Here is a 23,726-nt window from a genome sequence, read left to right on the forward strand (position 1 = left end):
GTGTCCTATATTCAGCCTGTGGTCTGATATTGTTTGTTCTCAGATCAAAGGACTTCCTTTAATAAGTCTTGTAAGTTCGGTTTGTTTTTCACATGGTTCCTTAATTTCTGTTTATCTGGAAATGACCTAATTTCACCATCATATTTGAATGAGAGTTTTGCCGGATATATTATTCTTGGCTGGCAATTTTTTTCTTTCAAAGTTTTATATATGTCATCCCATTGCCTTCTTGCCTGCCGAATAATCTGAGCTTAGACTTGTTGTTTCTCCTCTGTATGTGACTTTTTGTTTTTCTTGAGCTGCTCTCAGGATTCTTTGTTTGTCTTTGGTTTTATTGAGTGTGATTATGATATGTCTTGGTGATTTTCTTTTGGGGTCTATCCTATATGGCGTTCGTTGAGCTTCTTGGATCGTCAGCTTTTCATCTTTCATGATATTGGGGAAGTTTTCTGTGAGCAATTCTTCAATGATCCTCTCTGTGTTTTCTGGTTTCTTCCCCTGTTCTGGAACTCCGATCACTTGCAGACTTTTGCTTTTGATTGTATCCCACATAATTCTCAGGGTTTCTTCATTTTTCTTTGTTCTTTTTTCTGATTTTTCCTGAGAGTTGTAGCCAAGTGTTTGTCTTCAATTTTGCTGATCCTATCTTCCATTGTTTCAAACCTGCTCCTCAGCCCTTCTATCACACTGTCCATTTCTGAAATCTTGCTGTTTATCTTTTGGATTTCTAATTGTTGTTTTTGTATGATTTCTAGTTGTGAATTTATTTTAGAATTTTGTTCCTGTATTATTTTCTTGAATTCTTCCACTTTTTTGTCTGTATTTTCCATGAATTTGTCTGCTTTTTCCATTAATCTGTCTATTTTTTCCCATTTTTGTCTGTTTTTTGCTTCAACTCTTGGATAATTCTGAATATTAGAGATTTGAATCCCCTATCAGTTTAGGTCTAGTGCCTTTTCTTTTACTAGATGGTCATCTGGTGTTTTATTTTGAACACCTACTGAAACCATCCTGTCTTGTTTTTGTAAATGTTTTGATATTGTCTGCTGTCTTCAGGGCATTCAGTGTTTATTTTCCTTGTTTGTTGATTGCAGATTTGTTTGTTTCATCCTGCTTTTTTGTTTTATTTGGTTATGTCTGAGCAGGCAGGCTGTCCGTTCTTTGCTGTTTGCTTGTCTGTGGGCATGACACTTTTCACCTCCTTCTCCAATGAGCAGGGTCAGTCACTCAGGTATGGTACAGCAGGGCAGGTCCAGCTGAGGGGAGCTGCTGGGATAGGTTTTTTGTGGCATGTACCAGGGCTGACAGTGTGGACTGGGAATCAGTGTAGGGCAGGTTCCAGTAGGCCATGCATCTGTTGCTTGGGAGTGTGATGTTCAGCACACATTGCAGTTAGGCAGGAAGGAGGGGGTAGATTGTGATGTGTGGAGCTAAGATGGGTATGGAAAGACGAGAGAGAGGAGAGAGGAACTGGAGCCAAAGGTATACACACAAACAAAAAAGAGTGCTAAGGGAGCTTGCTATTGGAGTGGAGAGATGAGAGACCGAGAAATGGGGGAAAACAAAAATGAAAAATAAAAGAAAAATGAATAAATCGAGAAACTGGAAATGAAAACAGACAGAAAGGGAATAAGAGACAGAAGAAATCTAAACAAAGAAATGAGAAAAAAACAAAAACAAGAGAAAAGAAATGCCCCCAAAGATGTCCCCATGCATCTGAGCGCAGTAAGGGACTAGCTTCCAAGCCACGTGGTACTTCCAGGCTAGAAGGGGCTCCCAAGCCGAGAAAAGAAAAAGAAAACACAGAAACAAATCAAAACAGAACAAATCAGAGCAAACAAACAAATAAAGCCCCGAGGGTCCCACCAGTGTTGCGGCACAGGCCGGGAAGCAGTTTCACAGTTGAGTGGTGTTTTGCAGTCTTTCACGAAGGAGCAAAGATGGCACGCAGAGCCAGGTGTTTGAAAGAAAGAAGCGGGAGGTGGTGAGAGGTAAGGAAGAAATCTAAAGAAGTGGAAAAAAGCAACACCAGCAGCCAACAAATGGCACTCAGGGAGCTGGCCAGTGTGGGCAGGTGGAATCCAAGTGGCACTGGGGGGAAGCTCGTGCTTCCCGGCCAACAGACTGGGCTGCAGGAAGCAGAGGAAGCTAAATGGAGGTGAGGAAGGGTGGGGGGTGGGAAAGCCTATATCGTGGGTTACCGGTTGTTCTGTCTCCTGCTGGAAGCTCCGTGAAGCTGCTTTCTCATACCTCCTGTTCTCTGATCTCTGATAGAAGTCCAAGATGGTGGATCCATGCTGCCAAAGTTGATAGGGGACCTCTGCATGTATCTCTCCTTGCTCTCTGTTCTCGGTCAGTTTCTTATTGGTGCTTGGCTGAGTTCTTTATCTCTTCATTTGATGGTTAGGGTTTCAGGACTGGCCTGTGACTATGTTTGACTTAGTTTTTCTGATCTTTGCTGCAGACGGATGGCGTGGTGCTTCTGACTATAGTGCCATGTTGCCCGGAAGTCTCGAGCTATGCCTTTTTTGCTCAGTTATTTTCTCTCTGTAAGGTAGGTGCTGTCTCAAACTGTTTAAGTGTATGACACATGAAAGGAAAAATAAATAAATAAATGAAGTCTTCTCCTAAAGGAGAAGATAAGATTCAAGGTTTACAGCATACATTAGACTTATGTAGCATTTTTGAAAGAGATAAGAAGACGGAAAACATACTGTGATAAAATCTCCAAGTACTTCTGGCTAATAATAAGCAAAACTGATGGTAAGACTTTAAGCAAATTTTCAAATAGCCATAAACAAATATCTCTAAGGGGAGGGAGGTTTCTAGTTCTAGTCAAGATGGAGTAAGCACACACCACCCTGTCTCTTCCCATGAACGAAACTAAAAACCCTAGACAGAACTCATGGAACAGCTATCTGGAGATGCTGAGAAGTAAACAATAGCAGGCAGACTGGGGAAGGAAACCAGAACATGGTATGACTTTGAACCAGTGGTGAGTTTCTTGTCTCCCACCTCCCCCCATCCCTGGTATTTCCTGGCTGGACTAAAAGGCAACCCAAGGCATGGATCTGTATCCCTTTCATGACCCGTGGGGACATACGGTATCCCAACCAATTTTTATGCCTCTAGAGTTCTTTGGAAAGCAGGTAGCCCAATTTTAACACATTTAGCCACAAGGTGGGAGCCTTTTGAAATGCATGAAACTCAAGAAATCTGAGTTGGAGCCTCATTTTTGCACAGATTGAGCATTGTCTTAGGTCTTTGAAGTTTAAATTTTCTAAACTTTTGACAGATTTGCTTTTATTTCTGTGAGATAAGCCTCCTCACTATGTTTGCCAGTTACCTTGTTCTAGTGAGAATGTATTTATTGTGAGAATAAGCTATTCCCAGTTTTCATTCATTCATAGTGGCCATTTTCTCCTTGAAGCCATTCTTGTTTCCAGCTGTTACTGGCTCCCTGCTTTTCTAGCTTCTGAACAGTGAACAATGCCTTTGCAATAAACAATAATGCATTGCAGTGATACTTTTCAAGAAACTTGGACTCCTATAAGTTATTCTTATCCTGCATCAAGTCTTAGGGCCTAATTATTGTTTCTATGTGTAGCAAGTGGAATGCACTGCTGTGAGCAGTCCTGCAGTTTTCCAGGGCAGCTATTTCTGCTTCTTAGCTGTTAGTACTACATTTGTTATAATGAAGAATACATAGTAGTGGTAATTTTCCTGAGATTCAAATGCCTTTAGTTTTATTTATTATGCCTGTAAATACTCCTTTTGCAGTAATAAAGAAATCATTGTAGTGTTAATTTTCCTGAAATTAAAAAAAAAAATTCCTTGGCTTTATTTATTTGGGCTGTAAGTACTGCTTTTGCAGTAAGGAAGAATGCATTGTATCCTGTTTTGAAAAGTTTCATGAAAAATAATAAAAAGGCTAAAAAGAAGGAGACAAGAAAAAATGTATGCGCAGTCATTGTGCCTTCATGTTTTACCTCATGTTTTGCAAATTTTTAATAAATTATTAAAAAAAAAAAAAAGATTTTATCATTGACTCTTAATGGCAGGATTTATGATTCCCAGGGTCTACTGGGATATACATGATCCCAGATAATGGGTATCACAATCCATAACTCATAACAAAAATTTTAAATTGGTCCTTTAATCAGCATGCCTTCCATTAGCGAAAATACATAGTATCAACAAAAAATTCAAAGGAGACAATAGTTGGGTCTTGAAAGGGGCATACTAGGTACAGAGAGCTCCAAGGGAAGCCCTGTTTTTCTGTTTCAAGGAGTAGGAAAAGGGGTCCCTACAGGTCAGAGAGAGAGGGAGAAATATCCTGTGGTTTTTTTTTTTTTTTTTTTTTTTTAATAATATCTCCTACCCCAAACCCCTGGCAATTACATGGTTGATGGCTGTGGCTGGTGCCTAAAAGTCTAAGGGAGGAGCACCCTTCTCTCTGACTAGAGGAACAATGATCCAAAATATATGGAGGGAATCTCTGTGGCCGTTTTCTCTCCCTATGCCCTACCACTTGGCCCCAGAGATAAATGTTATGGGATGAAGTCCATAGCAAAGCAGGGAAACTAAAACCTTGGCTTTTGAGCCAGAGGAGCAGGAAAGGAGCTCTTGGGGAAATTTCCTCTATGTTTGGCATTAAAGGAACAGATTTTGTTTTATTTTTACTATGTGTGCATTTATCTCTCAAAGAATTCCAAAAAGATTTTGAAGTAACTTATAAAAATACATATATTCCAGCTGTTGATACTACTTAGGTACAAATAAACACCATATAGGGTGAGTTTTCTTGATTTTAAGGTTTAAGGTAATGGTTTCGTGGGCCTGTCCAGTCAACTGGCCTAATATTGTTTTCAGAGTTTCTGCTCTACCTCCTATTTCAGTGAGTAGTACCTGGAATCTTAAAAGCTTGCAAACAGCCATCCAAGTTACAACAATTGGTCTCTATTCACTTGGGGAAACAGATGAAGAAGGAGAATCAGAAATAGGAGAAGAAAATGATCTGCAGTTCTAATTCCTCCATGAACTATTACCTCCCTTGCCACGAGAACAGAAGAAATGGATGGTGACCGTCTATTGTCACTGAACATTTTGATTAGGGACCCAATAGATGGATCTCAATCAAAAGGAGGAACATTAGGGTATGGAACTTCTTATTCTTACTGGAAACAAGGCTTACCGGATACATTGAGACTGGAGGAACCCCCAAATCTATTGCCTGGAAACAACTTCTAAACCTTGAACTGAAACTATTCCATGAAGTCAACTTAAACTAAATGACAGTTTAGCTCAATAATTAATGTTTGCCTTGAACATTGCACCATTTTAAATCATTACCTATATAAGATCAAAATGACAACAATAACTCTAAAGTACAGATGAAAACTTGAAGGGTCAGAGAGACTAAGTTAACAGTGGTGAAAAATATGGGCAGAGATAGTGAGAATGGTGACACAGCGTGAAGTATGCAATTATTATCAATGAGCTGCACATGTAAAAATTGCTGAATTGGCTATGTTTTGTTTGTGTATGTATGTTTCAAAAAATATTAAAAAGTACATATATCCCAACAGGATAGGTAATTCAGGCACTAAAGGGGAAAAAAAAATAAGTGCATGAAAATAATAAACCTTAGGTACAATTAGATGAGAGAAATGCATATCATGGGTCCTAGAGAATTGCTGGAAGAAGGCACATATTTGCTGTGAGCCTGCCTGAAAGCCAGATGAACAAGTCAATTTCTTTTTATGTTTTTAGTTAATATTTTATTGTGTTTCAGGTGAAACTATACACAGCAAATCAGGTTCCAGCAATTTCTACATAAATTATTCAGTGATATTGGTTACATTTTTCACAATGTGTCATTTTTCTCATTCATTACATTCTGTTTTGTACCATTTCCAGTACTCTAGTTTCCCTGCCCCCTAGCTGTCTCATCTTCACTTTAGAGTAATTTTTGACCATTTGGTATTCTATAGATGATTTTTCTGAAAGAAGCTCATTATTCATGGGTGATATTCTTTATTTTATGAGCCAACATGTTATTTAGTGGAAAGATGACCTCAAGGGGTGATTTTGGTTTAAGGTTTAACGCGTATCTCAGGGTTATAGTCTCAAGTCCTCTAGTCTGAATCGGTCCAGTGAATCTGGACTTTTTAAGAATTTGAATTCTGTCCCATATTTCTCTCCTATTCTATAAGGATCCATCTACTGCGGCCCTGATCAGAATGGTTGGTAGTGGTAGCCGGGCACCATATAGTTCTGGTTTCCGGCTAGATGAGGCAGTGGTTCATGTTGACTAGTAGTCCGGTAGACTACTTTCTTCTCTGAGTATTTGGTTTCCTTCTTTCTCTTTTGTTCTAGATGAGTAGAGACCAATAGTTGTATCTTAAATGGTCACTTGCCAGCTGTTAATATCCCAGACACTATTCACCACAGTGGGATGTAGAACCTACATTTTATGAACTGTATATTATGACAATTATCTGAGTTGTCCCACGAGACTATGGTCGTAAGTCTTCAAGCCAAGAAAACCAATCTCCCAAGATGTTTGGTTATGTATGAGAAGTATTTGTATCTGTGTCCCCTATGTGGTTTATTATATATATGAATATACACGCATGCACACACATAACTGTATGTACATATGCCTATCCCGTCCTGTCATCATCAAGTTGATTCCAACTTATAGTGACACTATAGGACAGAGTAGAACTGCCCCATAGGGTTTCCAAGGAGTGGCTGGTGGGTTCAAACTGCTGATCTTTTGGTTAGCAGTCTGAGCTCCTAACCACTGTGCCACCAGGGCTCTGTGCCCACATATGTACCCATATATTTGTGCTCATATACTTATATGCCGATATACATATTTGTGTAACCACACACCTATTTTTGGGGGGTTGTTGTTGTCAAATTATATTTGTCACATCATTTACCAAAGATTTCCTTTTGAATGAGTCAATTTCTTAACTATGTAACAGAGAACGGGACTTTTAGGCAAAAAAGGAAGCCATATGAGCAGAAAGGCTCTCGAAGTGCTCCCTGTGAATCATGGAAGGCTGGTGCCAGTCTTGGGAGAATAATTTAATGACATGACAAGGATTCTGAGCTTTATTCTGTGAGAAATGAGGAGGCATTGGACTTTGAGATGAAGGGAATAAGATGATCATAACTGTTGTTCAATGGTAATTTTGGCAGCAATGCGATGGATAGCTTTGATCTATCACATTTGCTTACACTGGAAAGTAAAAAATAAATATTGCAGTAAATAAAGAAGCAAAATATAAATGAACTAAAAAAGGATTGAATTCTGTAATGAATGATAGACATAACTGATTACTAATATTAGAGAGGCATTAAAGCCTAGCAGAGTGACTGAGTGAGGTAGCAAAGCATCATGGATAAGACATAGGCATCAGAGGCCAACAACCTGCTTCTACCATTTACTGGGAAGCCTTGGAAAAGTTGCTTAACTTCTCTGGCTTTAGTTTTTTTCTCTTTTAAATCTATAATAGGGGCATTATAATAAATTTACTTTCTTCTTGGGGTTTGTGAGGATTAAATGAATAATGAATATGAACACATAGAACAGAAACTGGTATATGGTAAGCACTCACTAAATGTTATCCATCATTCCCATGCTTTCCTCTAAACATCTTCAAGCCATTCAATGGCATGAAAAATTAATCAGACTTCATCTATATGAAGCTGAATTTTCTGGGTCTGGAAAAGTTTATAAAATCTTTCATTTTCTAACTTAATGGCTTGGGATTAAAATGTATTTAGCATGTGATTAAAGATCAAACTGTATAATTGTTATTGGTAATTAAAATAACAACAAATATAAAAACAAAAATTGAATAGACCACAGGATGTTTTTTCTCTTTCTAAAGAGTTTGTGATTTAAAGCTGTACCGGATAAATTCTTCTTGTGAAAACAAATGTCAAAAAGAAGATAAACTCCAGATGACTGCAGTGACTAGAGTTATGGGAAAAAGATTAGTCTTTCCAGTACAGGGTGAAAGCAAGAGGTGGAGCAAGTAGCTGGTGTCCTAATTAAATAGGTGCTAGTGCCAAGAAGGGAACTAGATTTCACATTAGAATGGCCCACACATTGGAAATTGGGGCACCAGGAAACAATTGCCCTTATGGAACTAGATAACCAAGTGTTTTCATCAGTAATGCCAGGGATCAAATTTAACAACCAGGTTTAGCAAGAATTGACTGTGGACCAGGGCAGGGATGCGTAACATGTTGAAGGTCTTTAACACTGGCAGCTGAGAGAGGGAAAGTGGGTTCAGGGTCCTGAGGGTTATTATTAAAAAAAGCATTAAAAAAATGATTTCCAGAACTTGCCTTGACTTCAGCTATCATTTTGACATATCTTCATGCTTTACTCTGGTCATTTTACCATTTAGCTTGTGCTCTGTTCATGATTTCTTCCTAATCTCCACCATATGGAAGAAAATTTCAGGAATTTTCTCTGTCTTAACTATAGACAAAGCACCCAGGGTGCTAGTATTGCATTGAAACCTCTGGCATTACTTTTTATAAGAGTATCACAAGTAATAACTAATACATGACTATTAATATTTCAAAGTATTAACAGAATACAGCATGCAGTCAACATAATGTGTAAAATGAATACATAATTGATAATGCAGAGGGAAGTAGCCCAAAGAACTTTAATTGTACCGGGAAACAGAAGGATTTAATCTTTTGAAATTGAGAAAGTACTTTTTCTCTGATACATTCAAATTCTTTGCCTTGAGAATATAATGAATAAAAAGAACTCAAAATAACTTTTACATGTATTTATATATGAAAAATATGTGAATGAATTGCTAGCCAAGCTACAGTATGTTCAGTGAAAGAAGATTTAGTAGAAAAGATTTTTTTAAATGTTATACTACCCCAGAAGTAATTGAGAAATTCACAAATTTAAAAATGCATTCATTATTGGCAGCCTAATTATGTGTGAGGCAGAGTGCTAGGCTCTTGGGGTACAAAAGTGACCAAAATCATGGCACATGACCTCAGAAAGCTTATTTCTACCAAGGAGACATATAAACTGTTAATTTCAATGCAATGTGGTTAGTCGTCTCATAGAGATACGAAGCACTAAGGCTGAGTTTTTAGGCTAGCTGGGGCCAGAGAGTGGAGGTGATGGTGCTCAGGGGAGGCTTTATGGAAGAAAGGTGGCATGAAATGAACCTCAGAGGATGAGTTAAATAAGAGGTAAAGTTTACCTCAGCTAAATAAGGGGTAAAGTTTGTTTGGAGAAGAGAAAAATACATGCAAATATGAAAAAGAAGAAACAATGTTGTTGAAATAAGCAGTCTGAATCTTAAATTTATTTTATCAAATAGAAAGTAAAGAATTTTAAATAGAAGAATGTCATGATAGGATTAATATTTTATAGTGATCATTGTAGAGGCAACGTGGATGATGGATTCTAAAAATGGAACAAGAATGAAATGGAAAACCATTGCAGTGACTATTTCCAGGAGTGAGAAAGAAATGAAATGGGTCAGATTTAGGGCAATCAAGGGATGGAAAGAAAGGGAAAGATTCCAGAAATATGTCATATCATTAAATGGACATGATAATTGGATTTGAGGGTATAGAGAGAAGTATAGGACAATTCTCAGGTTTCTAGCTTAGGAAACAATGGGTGCATAATGGTTCCTCTAACTCAGTGTGGTATAGGGAGGAGTAGCAGAGCTGGGATAGAAGAGATCAGTGGAGGGGGAGGGGGTTAAGGGATATAGATGGAGGTAGATGATAAGTCATTTTGGTTATACTGAATTTGAGGTTCCTGAGGCTTTCCATGATTGATCTTCACTTAAAATTTTACGAAATACCCATCACTTGCAATGAAAGGGGTGTGTGTGTGTGTGTGTGTGTGTGTGTGTGTGTGTGTGTGTGGTAGGGGGTGCAGGTAGGCGTGCAGATATAAAATGAAATATAACCTAGTCCATGTTCTCCAATGTCCTACCATCCCTGCCCCCTCAGTTGCTCTTTCTTCTACTCATTATAGGAATATATTTCCAACAGAATCAGTATGCTCTATGTGTTCAGGAGAAATGGTGGGGGGAGGAGGGGAGAAGGCAGAAAGTGAAAAATAGACAGGGTCTGGAGTCAAGCCTAAAGAGAGGCTCTTCTAGAACTATTTTAACATATGTTCTTCTATAATTAATATTGTCTTTAGTTTGATATGCTTATGTTTTTGTTGTCAGGTGTCCTTGAGTCAGTTCCAACTAATAATGACCCTATGTATAACAGAATGAAACACTATCCAGTCCTGCACCGTCCTCACAATCATTACTATGTTTGAGCCCATTGTTGCAGCCACTGTGTCAATCCATCTTCTTGATGGTCTTCCTCTTTTTGGCTGACCCTCTACTTTACCAAACATGATGTCTTTCTCCAGGGACTGATCTCTCCTAATAACACATCCAGAGTACTTGAGACAAAGTTTCACCATCCTCGCCTCCCAGGAGCACTCTGGCTGTGCTTCTTCCAAGACAGATTTGTTTGGTCTTCTGGCAGTCCATGGTATATTCAATATTCTTCACCAAAACCATAATTCAAAGGCATCAATTCTTCTTCAGTTTTCCTTATTCATTGTCCAGGTTTCGAGGGCATATGAGGTGACTGAAAATACCACAGCTTGGGTCAGGCACACCTTAGTCCTCAAAGTGACATCTTTGCTTTTTAACACTTTGCAGAGGTTTTTTTGTAGCAGATTTGCCCAATACAATAAATACATCCTTTTATTTCTTGACTGCTGCTTCCATGGGCTTTGATTGTGAATCCATGTAAAATGAAATCCTTGACAACTTCAATCTATTCTTCATTTATCATGACACTGCTTATTGGTCCAGTTGTGAAGACTTCTGTTTATTTCTTGTTGAGGTGTAATCCATACTGAAGGCTGTAGTCTTTGACTTTCATCAGTAAGTACTTCAAGTACTCTACTTTCAGCAAGCAAGCTTGTGTCATCTGCATATCGTATCGCAGGTTGTTAATGAGTCTTCATCCAATCCTGATGACGAGTTCTTCTTCATATAGTCCATCTTCTTGGATTATTTGCTCAGCACACGGACTGAATAAGTACGCTGAAAGGATACAACCCTGACACACACCTTTCCTGATTTTATACCCTGCAGTATTCCCCTCTTCTGTTCAAACAACGCCTCTTGGTCTATGTACAGGTTCTGCATAAGCACAATTAAGTGTTCTGGAATTCCCATTCTCTGCAATGTTATCCATAATTTGTTATGATCCACACAGTCGACTATTTTTGCATAGTCAATAAAATACAAGTAAACATCTTTATGGTTTGCTTATATGCCGATATGCTTATTAACATGGCTAAATAGTTGTATGGCCAAAAAACCATTCTCTGATAAGTCAGTGACTATTACAAAACTGTAAACACAGAGGTACTTAAAATTTTGTTGAATGCTTTATAGAGGATAATTTTAAAAACTTGTTCAAAAATATTAAAAAGTAAATATTGGAAGAGTCAGTTTTAAGCTCTTTGGTTTTTACTTATCCTGATATTTGAAACTTTAGGATTTATAAAATCTGTAAATAAATATTACTTTCATTTTTAAATATATATGGATTGATTGATTCAATAACAAAGTCCTATTTATTGTCTGCCTCTCTGGTTTATATACTTCACTCTAAAGAACCACAACAGAGATTTGAGACCTTCATAAATGGAAAAACATACCATGCTCATAGATAGGAAGATGCAACACTGTGAAAATGTCAGTTCTCCCCAAAGTGATCAACTGATACAATCCAATCCCGGTCCAAATACCAACAGCATTCTTTAAAGAGATAGAAAAACTAATCACCAACTTTATATGGAAAGGAAAGAGACCCTGGATAAGCAAAGTGTTATTGAAGAAAAAGAACAAAGTTGGAGACCTCACACTACTTGATCTCAAGATCAAGAACCTACTATACAGCCATAGCTGTCAAAACATCCTGGTACTGGTACAACAACAGACACATAGACTAATGCAGTATATTCAAGAACTCAGACTTAAATCCATCCACCTATGGTGAGCTGATCTTTGACAAAAGATCAAAGTCCAATGGTGCTGGTAAAACTGGATGTCCATCTCTGGAAAAAAAAAAAAAAAATGAAACAGGACCCATACATCACACCACACACAAAAACTCACTCAAAATGGATCAAAGACCTAAATATAAAACATAAAAAGATAGAGATCATGGAAGAAAAAATAAAGAAAATGCTAGGGGCCCTAATACATGGCATAAATACAATACAAACCGTAACTGATAATGCACAAACACTAGAAGAGAAGCCAGATAACTGGGAGCTCCTAAAAACGAAACACTTACGTCTATTACAAGTGGGATTTGGCTACGACATATATCTGACTAGGGTCTAATCTCTAAAACCTATAAAATACTTCAACGTCTCAACACAAAAAGACAAATAATCCCATTAAAAAATGGACAAAGGAGATGAACAGACAATTCACCAAAGAAGACATTCAAGTGGCTAACAGACATATGAGGAAATGCTCAGGATCACTAGCCATTAGAGAAATGCAAATAAAAAATACAATGACATGGGAGAAAGATGTGGCAGTCTGCTTCCATGAAGATTACAGCCTTGGAAACTGTATGGGGCAGTTCTGCTCTGTCCTGCAGGGCCGCTATGAATCAGAATTGACTCAGTGGCAATGGGTTTATATCTATACAATGGAATATTACTTGGCAATAAAAAGGAATGAAGTACTGATACATGCTACAACATGAATAAACCTTGAAAACATTTTGTTAAATAAGCCAGCCACAATAGACCACATACTGCATAATTTTGTTTAAATGAAATGCCCAGAATAGGCAAATCTATGGAGACAGCACTCAAAACTGACTTGACAGCAATAAGTTTGTAGAGACAGAAAACTGATTAGTAGTTGGCCTAGGAGAGTTGGGGGGAAATGGAGAAATGACTGCTAATGGGTTCAAAGTTTCTTTTTGGGATATTGAAAATGTTCTAAAATTGGTTATAGTGCTGGTTGCCCAACTCTGTAAATATACTAAAAACTATTGAATTATACACTTTAAATGAATTAGTTGTAAAAAAAAAAAAAAACCTACAATGAGATACCATCTCACCTCAATATTACAGGCACTAATCAAAAAAACAGAAAATAACAAGTGTTGTAGAGGTTGCAGGGAGATTGGAACTCTTATGCATTGCTGGTGGGAATATAAAATGGTATAACCTCTATAGAAAATGATACATTGCCTCCTTAAAAAGCTAGAAATAGAAATACCATACGATCCAGCAATCCCACTCCTAGGAATATATCCTAGAGAAATAAAAGCTGTCAAAGGAATATACATATGCACACCATGTTCGCTGCACCCTTATTCAAAATAACAAAAAGATGGAAACAACTTAAGTGCCCATCAACAGATGAATGGATAAACAAATTATGGCACATGCATACAATGGAATACTATGCAACGATAAAGAACAACGATGAATCTGCAAAACATCTCACAACATGGATGAATCTGGAGGGCATTATGCTGAGTGAAATAAGTCAACCACAAAAGGACAAACATTGTATGAGAGCACTATCATAAAATATCAACAAAAGGTTTACCATAGAGAAAAACAATCTTTCACAGTGTTTTAGTTATATAGTGCTGTTATAACATAAATACCACAAGTGGATGGTTTTGGCAAACAGAAATTTATTTTCTCACACTTTAGGAGGCTAGAAGTCCAAAATCAGGGTGTCAGCTCTAGGGGAAGTCTTTCTCTCTCTGTCGGCTCTGGGGATAGGTCTCTGTGATCAATCCTCCTATGGTCTAGGAGATTCTTAGCGCAGGGACCTTGGGTTTGAAGGATGTGCCCTCTCCTGGCTCTTCTTGCTTCGTTTTAATGAGGTCCCTCTCCTCTCTACTTACGTCTCTCTTTTATAGCTCAAAAGAGATTGACTCAAGATGCAACCTAATCCTGTAGATTGAGTCCTGCCTCATAACATAACTACCTCTAACCCTGCCTCATTAACAACATAGAGGTAGGATTTATAACACATAGGTAATTACATTAGATCACAAAACGGAGGACAACCACACAATACTGGGAATCATAGCCTAGCCAAGTTGACACACATTTTTGGGGGTTACAATTAAATCCATAATATTTCTACTCTTTGGCCCCCCAAAATTCATGTTCTTGTTACACGTAAAACACATTCACTCCATCATATCATAGCAAAAGTCTTAAATCAATACCAAGTCCAAATTCCAAAAATTCTTCTTCATCTGTGAAATTTAGAATACAGGTTATCTGTTTCCAAAATACAATGGTGGAACAGGCACATGGTAGACATTTCCATTACAAATGGGAGAAATCGGAGGGAAAGTAGCGATAAGAGGCACTGAGCAAATCCAAAACCTAGCAGAACACATTACATTAGCTTTCAAGGTGTGGAAATAATTCTACATTCTCTGAGACAATTCAGGCAATGGCCCTGCCCCCCAGACTCTGAGTATTGGCCACACTCTCCAGAATCTGGGTGGAGGCCCTAGGCCCTGGGCTTCAGCTCTGCCTTCCAGGCTCACTAGAAGGGCAATTCTGCTCCCTTGGCTTTGGGTGGTTCCATTCTCCTAGTCCATCAGAGTGCCAACCCTTCTCCCTTGGCCCCAGCAGGCACTGTTCTTAGGCCCCTTGGGCATGATAACCCCATCCCCTCAGTTTGGGACAATGGATCTGGCCACGTCCCGTTGGCACTTGTGAAATCCAGTCCCACACTCTGGAACTGAGTTGGTAAGGTTCTGACTCTATGAAACCTAGGAAGCTGCAGCCTCACCTTTGAGACCCAGCAGGCTGTCGTGTCACCCTTTGAGACCTCAGAGGCCATGGAACTATGCTTTGAGACTGAGGCAGCTCTCATCTTCTGCTTTCTGGTTCCTTGGCCTCTCAGCCCCTTGGGCCTTTTGGGCTGGCCCAGCCTCTGCCTTGCTCAGGCAAGTGTTCCAAAGCTCTTTTGCTCTGTCAGTAGGTGCCTGGAGGCACCCTACTCTGCCAAAAATCCTTGACTGGAAGGCATTTAGCTCTCTTGCTCCTTGGGTTGGCTCCCACGCTGTCTTGTTCCAGTTTCCTGGTTCTGCTGTTGCCGTTTCTCTGCTGCTGCTTCTTGTCATCTGTGCTGTCTCCAGTGTTACAGCTCTTTTCACTTCCTTCTGAGCCCTCATCAGAATTGTCTTTGATGTCCATAATTGCACCAACAGTCTCTTCAAGGCAATCTAGGCTTTTACTATTAGGCGCTTTAAAATTCTTCCAGCCTCTACTCACAGTTTCAAAACCATTCCACATTTTAGGTATCTGTTAGAGCAGCACCCAACTCTCAGTACCAAATTCTGTCTTAGTTATCTAATGCTGCTACAACATAAATACCACAAGTGGATGGTTTTGGCAAACAAAAAATTATTCTCTCACAGTTTAGGAGGCTAGAGGTCTGAAATTATGTTGCCAGCTCTGGGGGAAGACTTTCTCTCTCTGTCAGCTCTCGGGGAAGGTCCTTGTCATCAGTCTTCCCCTGGTCTAGGAGCCTCTTAGCACAGGAACACTGGGCCCAGAAGATGAGCTCCACTCCTGGCTCTTCTTGTTTAGTCTTCATGAGTTTCCCTTCCTCTCTGCTCGCTTCTTTTATATTTCAAAAGAGATTGACTCAAGATAGAACCTAATTCTGTAGCGTGTGTCCTCCTCATTAACATAACTGCCTCTAATCCTGCCTCATGAACATCATAGAGGTTAGTATTTACAACACACAGGTAATTACATCAGATCACAAAATGGAGGAAAACCACACAATACTGGAAATCATTCCCTAGCCAAGTTGGCACACATTTTTAGAGGGACACAATTCAATCCATAACGGGTGGTTACAAGGGAGGGGAGGAGTGGGAAAGAGAAATCACTAACTAGGTAGTAGACAAGTGTTAACTTTGGTGAAGGGAAAGACAACACACAATATAGGGAAAGTGAGCACAACTTGAGCAAGGCAAAGTCACAGATGCCTCCTAGACACATCCAAACATCTTACTGGGGCTCAGGGCTAGGGACCATGGTCTTTGGGGACATCTAGGTCAGTTGGCAAAATATAGTTCATACAGAAATTGTTCAACATCCTGCTTTGGTGAGTAGCGCCTGGGGTCTTAAAAGCTTGCCAGCGACCATCTAAGATACATCTATTGGTCCCATTCCATCCAGAGTAAAGGAGAATGAGGAAAGCCAAAGACACAAGGAAAATATTAGTCCAAAGGTCTAGTGGACCACATGAAACACAGTCTCCATCAGCCTGAGCCCAGAAGAACTAGATGGTGCCTGGTTACCACGACCGACCACTCTGACAGTGATCACAATAGAGGGTCCCAGACAGAGCACGAGAAAAATGTAGAACGAAATTCAAATCCACACAAAAAGACCAGACTTACTGATCTGACAGGGACTGTAAAAACACCCAAGACGACGGCCTCCCAGTGCCCTGCTAGCTCAGAACTGAAGCCACTCTTGAAGACTACCTTTCAGCCAAAGATTAGACAAGCCTATAATACAAATGGTACCACACATGATAAATGTGCTTCTTAGTTCAATCAAGTATGTGAGACCAAATGGGCAACACCTGCCCAAAAGCAAAGATGAGAAGGCAGAAAGGGACAGAAAATCTGGACTAATGGACACGGGGAACCCGGGGGGGAAAGCGGGAGAGTACTGACACATTGTGGAGATTGCAATCAATGTCACAAAACAATTTGTGTATAAATTTTTTAGTGTGAAACTAATTTGCTCTGTAAACTTTCACCTAAAGCACAATAAAATTTTTAAAAAGCTTCTGCTCTACTCTAAAATTATATCTAGAGCAATTCCTTCATGAATTGAATATCAGCTTAAGGATATTTAAATTCAGTGGATTTTAACATTCTACCAATTCTTATGTTCTGTAAGAAAAACACTGTGTTATTCAATTGAAGCAAAGAACACTCTATACTTAATCCATATCGATGCTATGAATACTAAATATTCTCTTCAGTTAAAGTAAAATTTAAAGTTCAGAACTCCATGTGGTTCTAGGAAAAGTGGAGTATGCCAGAATTTGAAATAACGATAACAAGCCAGTCTAGTACAGTTCTTGGCCCAGGGTAGTTTGCAATAAATGTTTTAAATGATAAGTGAATATACAAGGAGAAAGAATTAAATATAAGTTACATAAAATTGTTATTAATTTAACTATTGTATAGATCATGATAATAAGTGAAATGAATGTGCTATTAATAAGTGAAAGAAAAGTTAACAGAAGTGTTGTTCAAAGTGTTTATGTGAAATAAACTGAAGTTAACTTTTGAAAATGTGATTCATTTTAAAGCCGAGAAAGACAGTAAATGATTTGCCAAAAGTCACACTCTGGAAGGTGATTATCAGCACTCACTGAGGCCTTTTCATGTTAAGATTCACAGTAGAGAGCAGAGATGAAGAGTGCAGACTCTGGAGCCAGGCTGCCCGGATTTGAATTTCTACTCTATCACTTACTAGCTATGTAGAATTAGGCACATTATTTAACCTTTGTCTCCTTGAGTTGCTTCTTGATTCAAAACACAACACAGGGACTAACCTCCCCTCGCTTCTTCCTAAGACTCCAAAAGAGTGTAAAGAGTACTGATGGGAGGTGTTTTGTTTGATTGTCTTTTTCTCTTATTCTGTTTTGACCACAGCTGATGAAAAGACAAGAATTGTCATTAAAGACAAGAATACCAGTGCCATCACCACCACTACCATCCTGCATCATGACCACCATCATCATTACTATCACAACCATCATCACTAACACCACCAGCTGTACCACCATCATTATCAAAACCATCATTACCACCAGCACGAGCATCATCACCACAATTATCATATCTACCATCACAACCTTCCCCAACTGTACCACCAACTTTTCTACCACCATATCATTACCACCATTTCTATCATCACCACCAGCACCAATACAAATTCCATCACCACTGTGATCAGAAGATTCACCACCATTATTATGCCACCATCACCATACCTAACAATGCTCACTATTATCACCACCACCACCACCACCATCATCACTTCCACCACCACCATCAGGGACAGCAGCACCTCTACCACCATCATAATCATCACTGCTACCACAGAACCATCACTATCGCTGCCATCACTACCACAGTCACTGCATCACTACCACTACCAATATCTTTAATGCTCATGTGAATATAAATATGAATTTAGAAGCTATCATTTGGAGAGTAAAGAATAAAGGACAAGATGTAAATGTATACATGCTAGTAAAAGGAGGAAAAATACTTTTTAAAGGACATTTGGAACCAACTCTAGAGATAGCAGAAGGCAGAGGAAATTGTAAGTCTAAGAAGTTTTTAGACACGTTTCTAATTATGGAAAAAATGGATTTCACAAACTCAGGGTTCAGAGAGTTAACAAAAAACTCAGAATGAAAAATAAAAGTCATGATAGTGTACTGTACACCAAGGTTGAACCAATAGCTGCAGAGTAAAACCTTTGGAAAGGTAAAATTAAAAATTCCCTCTTACATGCTAAACTATGCTGTTTGGGATCTGTAGCTAAAGTCATTTAAAGGAGTTGTTGAGAAAATGAGTTTTGGAATCAAGGAGCACTGGGCTTGAGTCCCGTATCCACTAATTACCTGACTTTGAGAAAGTTATTTAATCTCCCCAAACCTCAGTTTTTTCCATATAAAAAATGATTGATATCCATTAATTAGAGTTTTGTGAATATTTAATGAATTTATTGTTGTTAGGTGACACTGAGTTGCTTCCGACTCATAGCAACCCCATGTACAACAAAATGAAACACTGCCTGGTCCTGTGTCATCCTCACAATCATTGTTATGTTTGAGTCCATTGCTGAAGTTGCTGTGCCAATCCATCTCATTGAGGGTCTTCCTCTTTTTCACTGACCCTCTGCCTTACAAAGCATGATGTCCTTCTGCAGGGATTGATCCCTTCTGATAAAATTTTCGAAGTACATGAGACGAACACTCTGGCTGTACTTCCCAAGAGACTTGTTCGTTCTTCTGGCAGTCCATGATATATTCAACATTCTTCACCAAAACCATAATTCAAAGGCATCAATTCCTCTTCGGTCTTCCTTATTCATTGTCTAGCTTTCTCATGCATATGAGGCAATTGAAAATATCATGGCTTGGGTCAGGCGCACTTTAGTCCTCAAAGTGACACCTTTGCTTTTTAACACTTTAAAGATGTCTTTTGCAGCAGATTTGCCCAATGCAATACGTCCTTTGATTTTTTGACCACTGTTACCATGGGCATTGATTGTGGATCCAAGTAAAATGAAATCCTTGAAAACTTCAATCTTTTCTCTATTTATCATGATGTTGTTTATTGGTCCAATTGTGAGGATTTTTGTTTTCTTTATGTTGAGGTGTAATCCACACTAAATTCTGTAGTCTTTGATCTTCATCAGTAAGTGTTTCAAGTCCTCTTCAATTTCAGCAAGCAAGGTTGTGTCATCTGAATATCTCAGGTTGTTAATGAGTCTTCCTCCAATCCTGATGCCACATTCTTCTTCATGTAGTCCAGCTTCTCTTATTATTTGCTCAGCATACAGATTGAATAAGTATGGTGAAAGGATACAACTCTGACACACACCTTTCCTGATTTTAAACCACCCAGCATCCCCTGTTTGAACAACTGCCTCTTGGTCTATGTACAGATTCTGCATGAACACAATTAAGTGTTCTGGAATTTCTAGTCTTCACAATGTTATCCATAATTTGTTATGATCCACACAGTCAAATGCCTTTGCATAGTCAATAAAACGCACGTAAACATCTTTCTGGTATTCTCTGCTTTCAGCCAAGATCCAAGACCAGTTAATACGACTGTTATTCAAATTTACACACCAACCACTAATGTCGAGTATGAGGAAATTTAATATTTTTACCAGCTTCTGCAGTTGGAAATTGAACAAACTTGCAATCAAGATGCATTGACAATTACTGGTGATTGGAATGAGAAAGCTGGAAACAAAGAAGGATTGGTAGTTGGAAAATGCGGCCTTGGTGATAGAAACAACACTGGAGATCGCATGATAGAATTTTGCAAGACTGACAACTTATTCATTGCAACTTAATCATTTAACAACATAAAGGGTGACTATACACATGGACCTTGTCAGATGGAAAATGCAGGAATCAAATCGGCTACATCTGTGGAAAGAGATGATGGACATCTCAGTATCATCAGTCAGAACAAGACCAGGAGCCAGGTGCAGGACACACCATCAATTGCTCATATGCAAGTTCAAGTTGAAGCTGAAGAAAATTAAAACAAGTTCACAAGAGCCAAAATACGACCTGAATTTAGAGACCATCTCAGGAATAGATTTGATGCATTGAACACTAATGACTGAAGACTAGATGAGTTGTGGCATGGCATGAAAGACATCATACACGAAGAAAGCAAAAGGTCATTAAAAAGACAGGCAAGAAATAAAAGACCAAAGTGGATGTCAGAAGACATTCTGAAACTTGCTCTTGAATGCAGAGTAGCAAAAGAGAATGGAAGAAATGGTGAAATAAAAGAGCTGAACAGAAGATTTCAAAGGGTGGCTTGAGAAGACAAAGTAAAGTATTTCAATGAAATATGCAAAGACCTGGAGTTAGAAACCAAAAGGAAAGAACACACTTGGCATTTCTCAAGCTGAAAGAACTGAAGAAAATATTCAAGCCTTGAGTCACAAGCTTGAAGGCTTCTATGGGCAAAGAATTGAACGATGCAGGAAGCATCAAGAGAAGATGGAAAGAATACAGTCACTGTACCAAAAAAATTGGTCAATGTTCAATCAATTCAGGAGGTTGCATATGATCAAGAACTGACAGCTCTGAGGGATGGAGTCCAGGCTGCATTGAAGGCACTGGTGAGAAATAAGTCTCCAGGAATTGATAGAATATCAACTGAGATGTTTCAACAAACGGATGCAGTGCTGGAGGTGCTCACTCACCTCTGCCAAGAAATTTGGAAGACAACTACCTGACCAACCAACTAGGAAGAGATCCATATCTGTGCCCATTCCAAAGAAAGGTGATTCAACAAAATGTGGAAATTATCAAACAATATCATTAATATCACACACAAGTGAAATTTTGCTGAAGATAATTCAAAAATTGTTGCAGCAGTACATTGACAGGAAACTGCCAGAAATTCATGCCAGATTCAGAAGAAGACGTGGAACGAGGGATATCATTGCTGATGTCAGATGCAGTTAATGAATACATGTACTTAATACAGTAAAACATGTAAAAGATGGAAACTTTGTAAGGCAGAAACCTGTCAAAGAAGGAAAACTCAAATACTTGCCATTAGAACAAGAAATAGAAAAGTGGTAAGACTGCACCCTGTCAGAGGCAGAAAACTTGTGAGTCTCGGAAAAACAATACAGTTCCATTGAGTTCCAGCCCTTACAGCTTTCACTGTATAAGCACTTAGCACAATTCTTGCACAAGATTAAGAACTCCCCTTCTCCTCCCAATTTCAGTAAATGGCACCATCATTCACAGAAAGGAGGTAATATAGATCCATCCCAATAAACTCATTGACAAATTCTGCCTGTTATTTCTCCAGAATGTAGCTCAACTTCATCTGCTTCCCTTCTCCTACCCTGCCACCATTTTTGTCCAAGCCCAACCTACTGTGATAGACCGTGTCTTCCAGCTGCTACCCCATACAATCGATTCTTCACCTAGCAGCCAAAATGAACTTTGAAAGTGTAAATAAGATGATGCTTACAAGCCTTTAATAGCCCACTATTGCACTTAGAATTAGATTCTCTTTACTCTCATTTATTCTGCATGATCTATCCCATGTTTAACTTCTCTACTTCACCTCTTACCACTCTCCCCCTACCTCAAAAAGCTTTGGTCCTGCTGTCCTCCTACTGTTCCCTTAACCCACTGAGATTTTGGCTGTATCCTTTTTAAAGAGGCTCCCAGATCTGCCTATCTAAAATATGATCCTTTTCACTCCACCCAGTTATTGTCATCAATTCACCTTATTTTTCCATAACATTATTAATCTGAAGTTGTATTTATCTATCTATCATCTATCTCTCTATCTATCTTCTCCTATTATCAGAATGTAATTTTCTTGAAGACAATAATAATGTTGATCTTGTTTACTCTTTCATTTCCTGTGCCAAGAGCAGTATCTGGCATGTATTTGTCATCCAATAAAATATTCAGTATACAGTGAAATTAGAATCTTATTTTTGTTTTCGTTGAAATGCCTAACTGAATAAATAATGTATCATCATGCAGAAAATAACTATGATAACAAATAAAAGGAGAGTTTTTCTATGGAAAAGAAAGTCTTCAGATTCTTCAATGGAGACAAAAGAACACATCAGTAATCTATTCAAGAAAACTTACGTCTGAAGTTCCCATTAATAATTTTCTCATGAAGTGTTATGAAACAATTACAAGAAAGTTGAAGGGAAACTTTATGAATATCTTTTTTTTAGCTCCAGAGTTTATTATTAATCTTCAATACTTAAAAGTTACACTTAGGCTAATGCAATGTTCAAAAGGAAAAAATTCTTGTCAAGGGCATATAATGCCTAAAACCTGAATATCATATATATAAGAAAAAAAAAGTATTTGGTGATAGATCCTAAGGAAATGAAGAAAAAAAAAAAAGATTAGATAATCTGGAAGAATCATTTTAAATTTGTTTGACCAAAGTATGTCCATACTTGTGATTATTTATAAGACAATGTGTATCTGGAAAGTGAAAATGAAAGTGACAGCATTTTCACTACTCTGTACTCACTGTGCATGGGGTCTGCATCCATGGTTCCCCATCAATCTGCATTGGCAGAGATTTGCTAGTCCTGGAGAAAAATATTTCACTGTAAGTATAACACGAATAGTTTGTATGACAAACCATATGTATGATAGACAATGATAAGATCACAGAATGAAAATACAGTAATAGCTTGGCTCAAAAGGCCTCTCCTCTCAAAGGATCTTCACCTCAATTATTAGCGAGTATCCTAAAAGGTATCTCGGTCACAGGAATGCTAAGTTCCCCCCCATCAATGTGATAAAACAAAAATTTTGGGTGTCAAAATAAAAATGTCAGGGCGTATGGTTAACAACACAATCAGAGTTCCTACAGACAAGAGACTTCTTGTTTTCATGCCCTTATATTGCAAAACTAGAGAAAAGATGTTTGTTGTCTCAGATTTTCCAGTATCTGAACATTCATATAAATAACTCCTTGTCAACTTCCTGTCAAGTCTGTGGCATGAGTCCTGGTTTCACCTTCAGGTCAAAATAGAACTTTTTTTCATAGAGAAGAAATCTTGGTAAATGTATGTTGAAAAGGCTTCAATTTAAGCCACATATAGAATCTAACTTTATAATTATTCATTACCTAATTTTATAAAAATGATGTTGTAAATTAGTCCATGAAATAATTTAATGATGCCTCAACAATGATTTCATTGGGTAATTTGCCCAGTAGATATTTTGGGGCTGCAGTAAACTAAGCTGAGTGTGAACCAGTTTAGCCAAATCAATCAAATCCATTGATGTCAAGTGGATTCCTACTCA

At 38.4% G+C, this 23,726-nt stretch overlaps 1 protein-coding gene across 6 annotated transcripts in view; it reads right to left on the reverse strand.

The window, feature by feature from the left end:
* Positions 1-23,726, reverse strand: part of DGKB (diacylglycerol kinase beta) — a 782,610-nt gene that overhangs the window by 19,061 nt on the left and 739,823 nt on the right. For all 6 annotated transcript variants that reach the window (XM_004377415.2, XM_004377414.2, XM_023732276.1 and 3 more), the window contains one exon: positions 22,942-23,002. In XM_004377415.2, the coding sequence (XP_004377472.1) occupies positions 22,942-23,002 (61 nt within the window). The remainder of the gene's footprint in view (positions 1-22,941; positions 23,003-23,726) is intronic.

The sequence above is a fragment of the Trichechus manatus genome, unplaced genomic scaffold, assembly GCF_000243295.1.
Source record: "Trichechus manatus latirostris isolate Lorelei unplaced genomic scaffold, TriManLat1.0 scaffold00050, whole genome shotgun sequence".
Taxonomy (NCBI): Eukaryota; Metazoa; Chordata; class Mammalia; order Sirenia; family Trichechidae; genus Trichechus; species Trichechus manatus.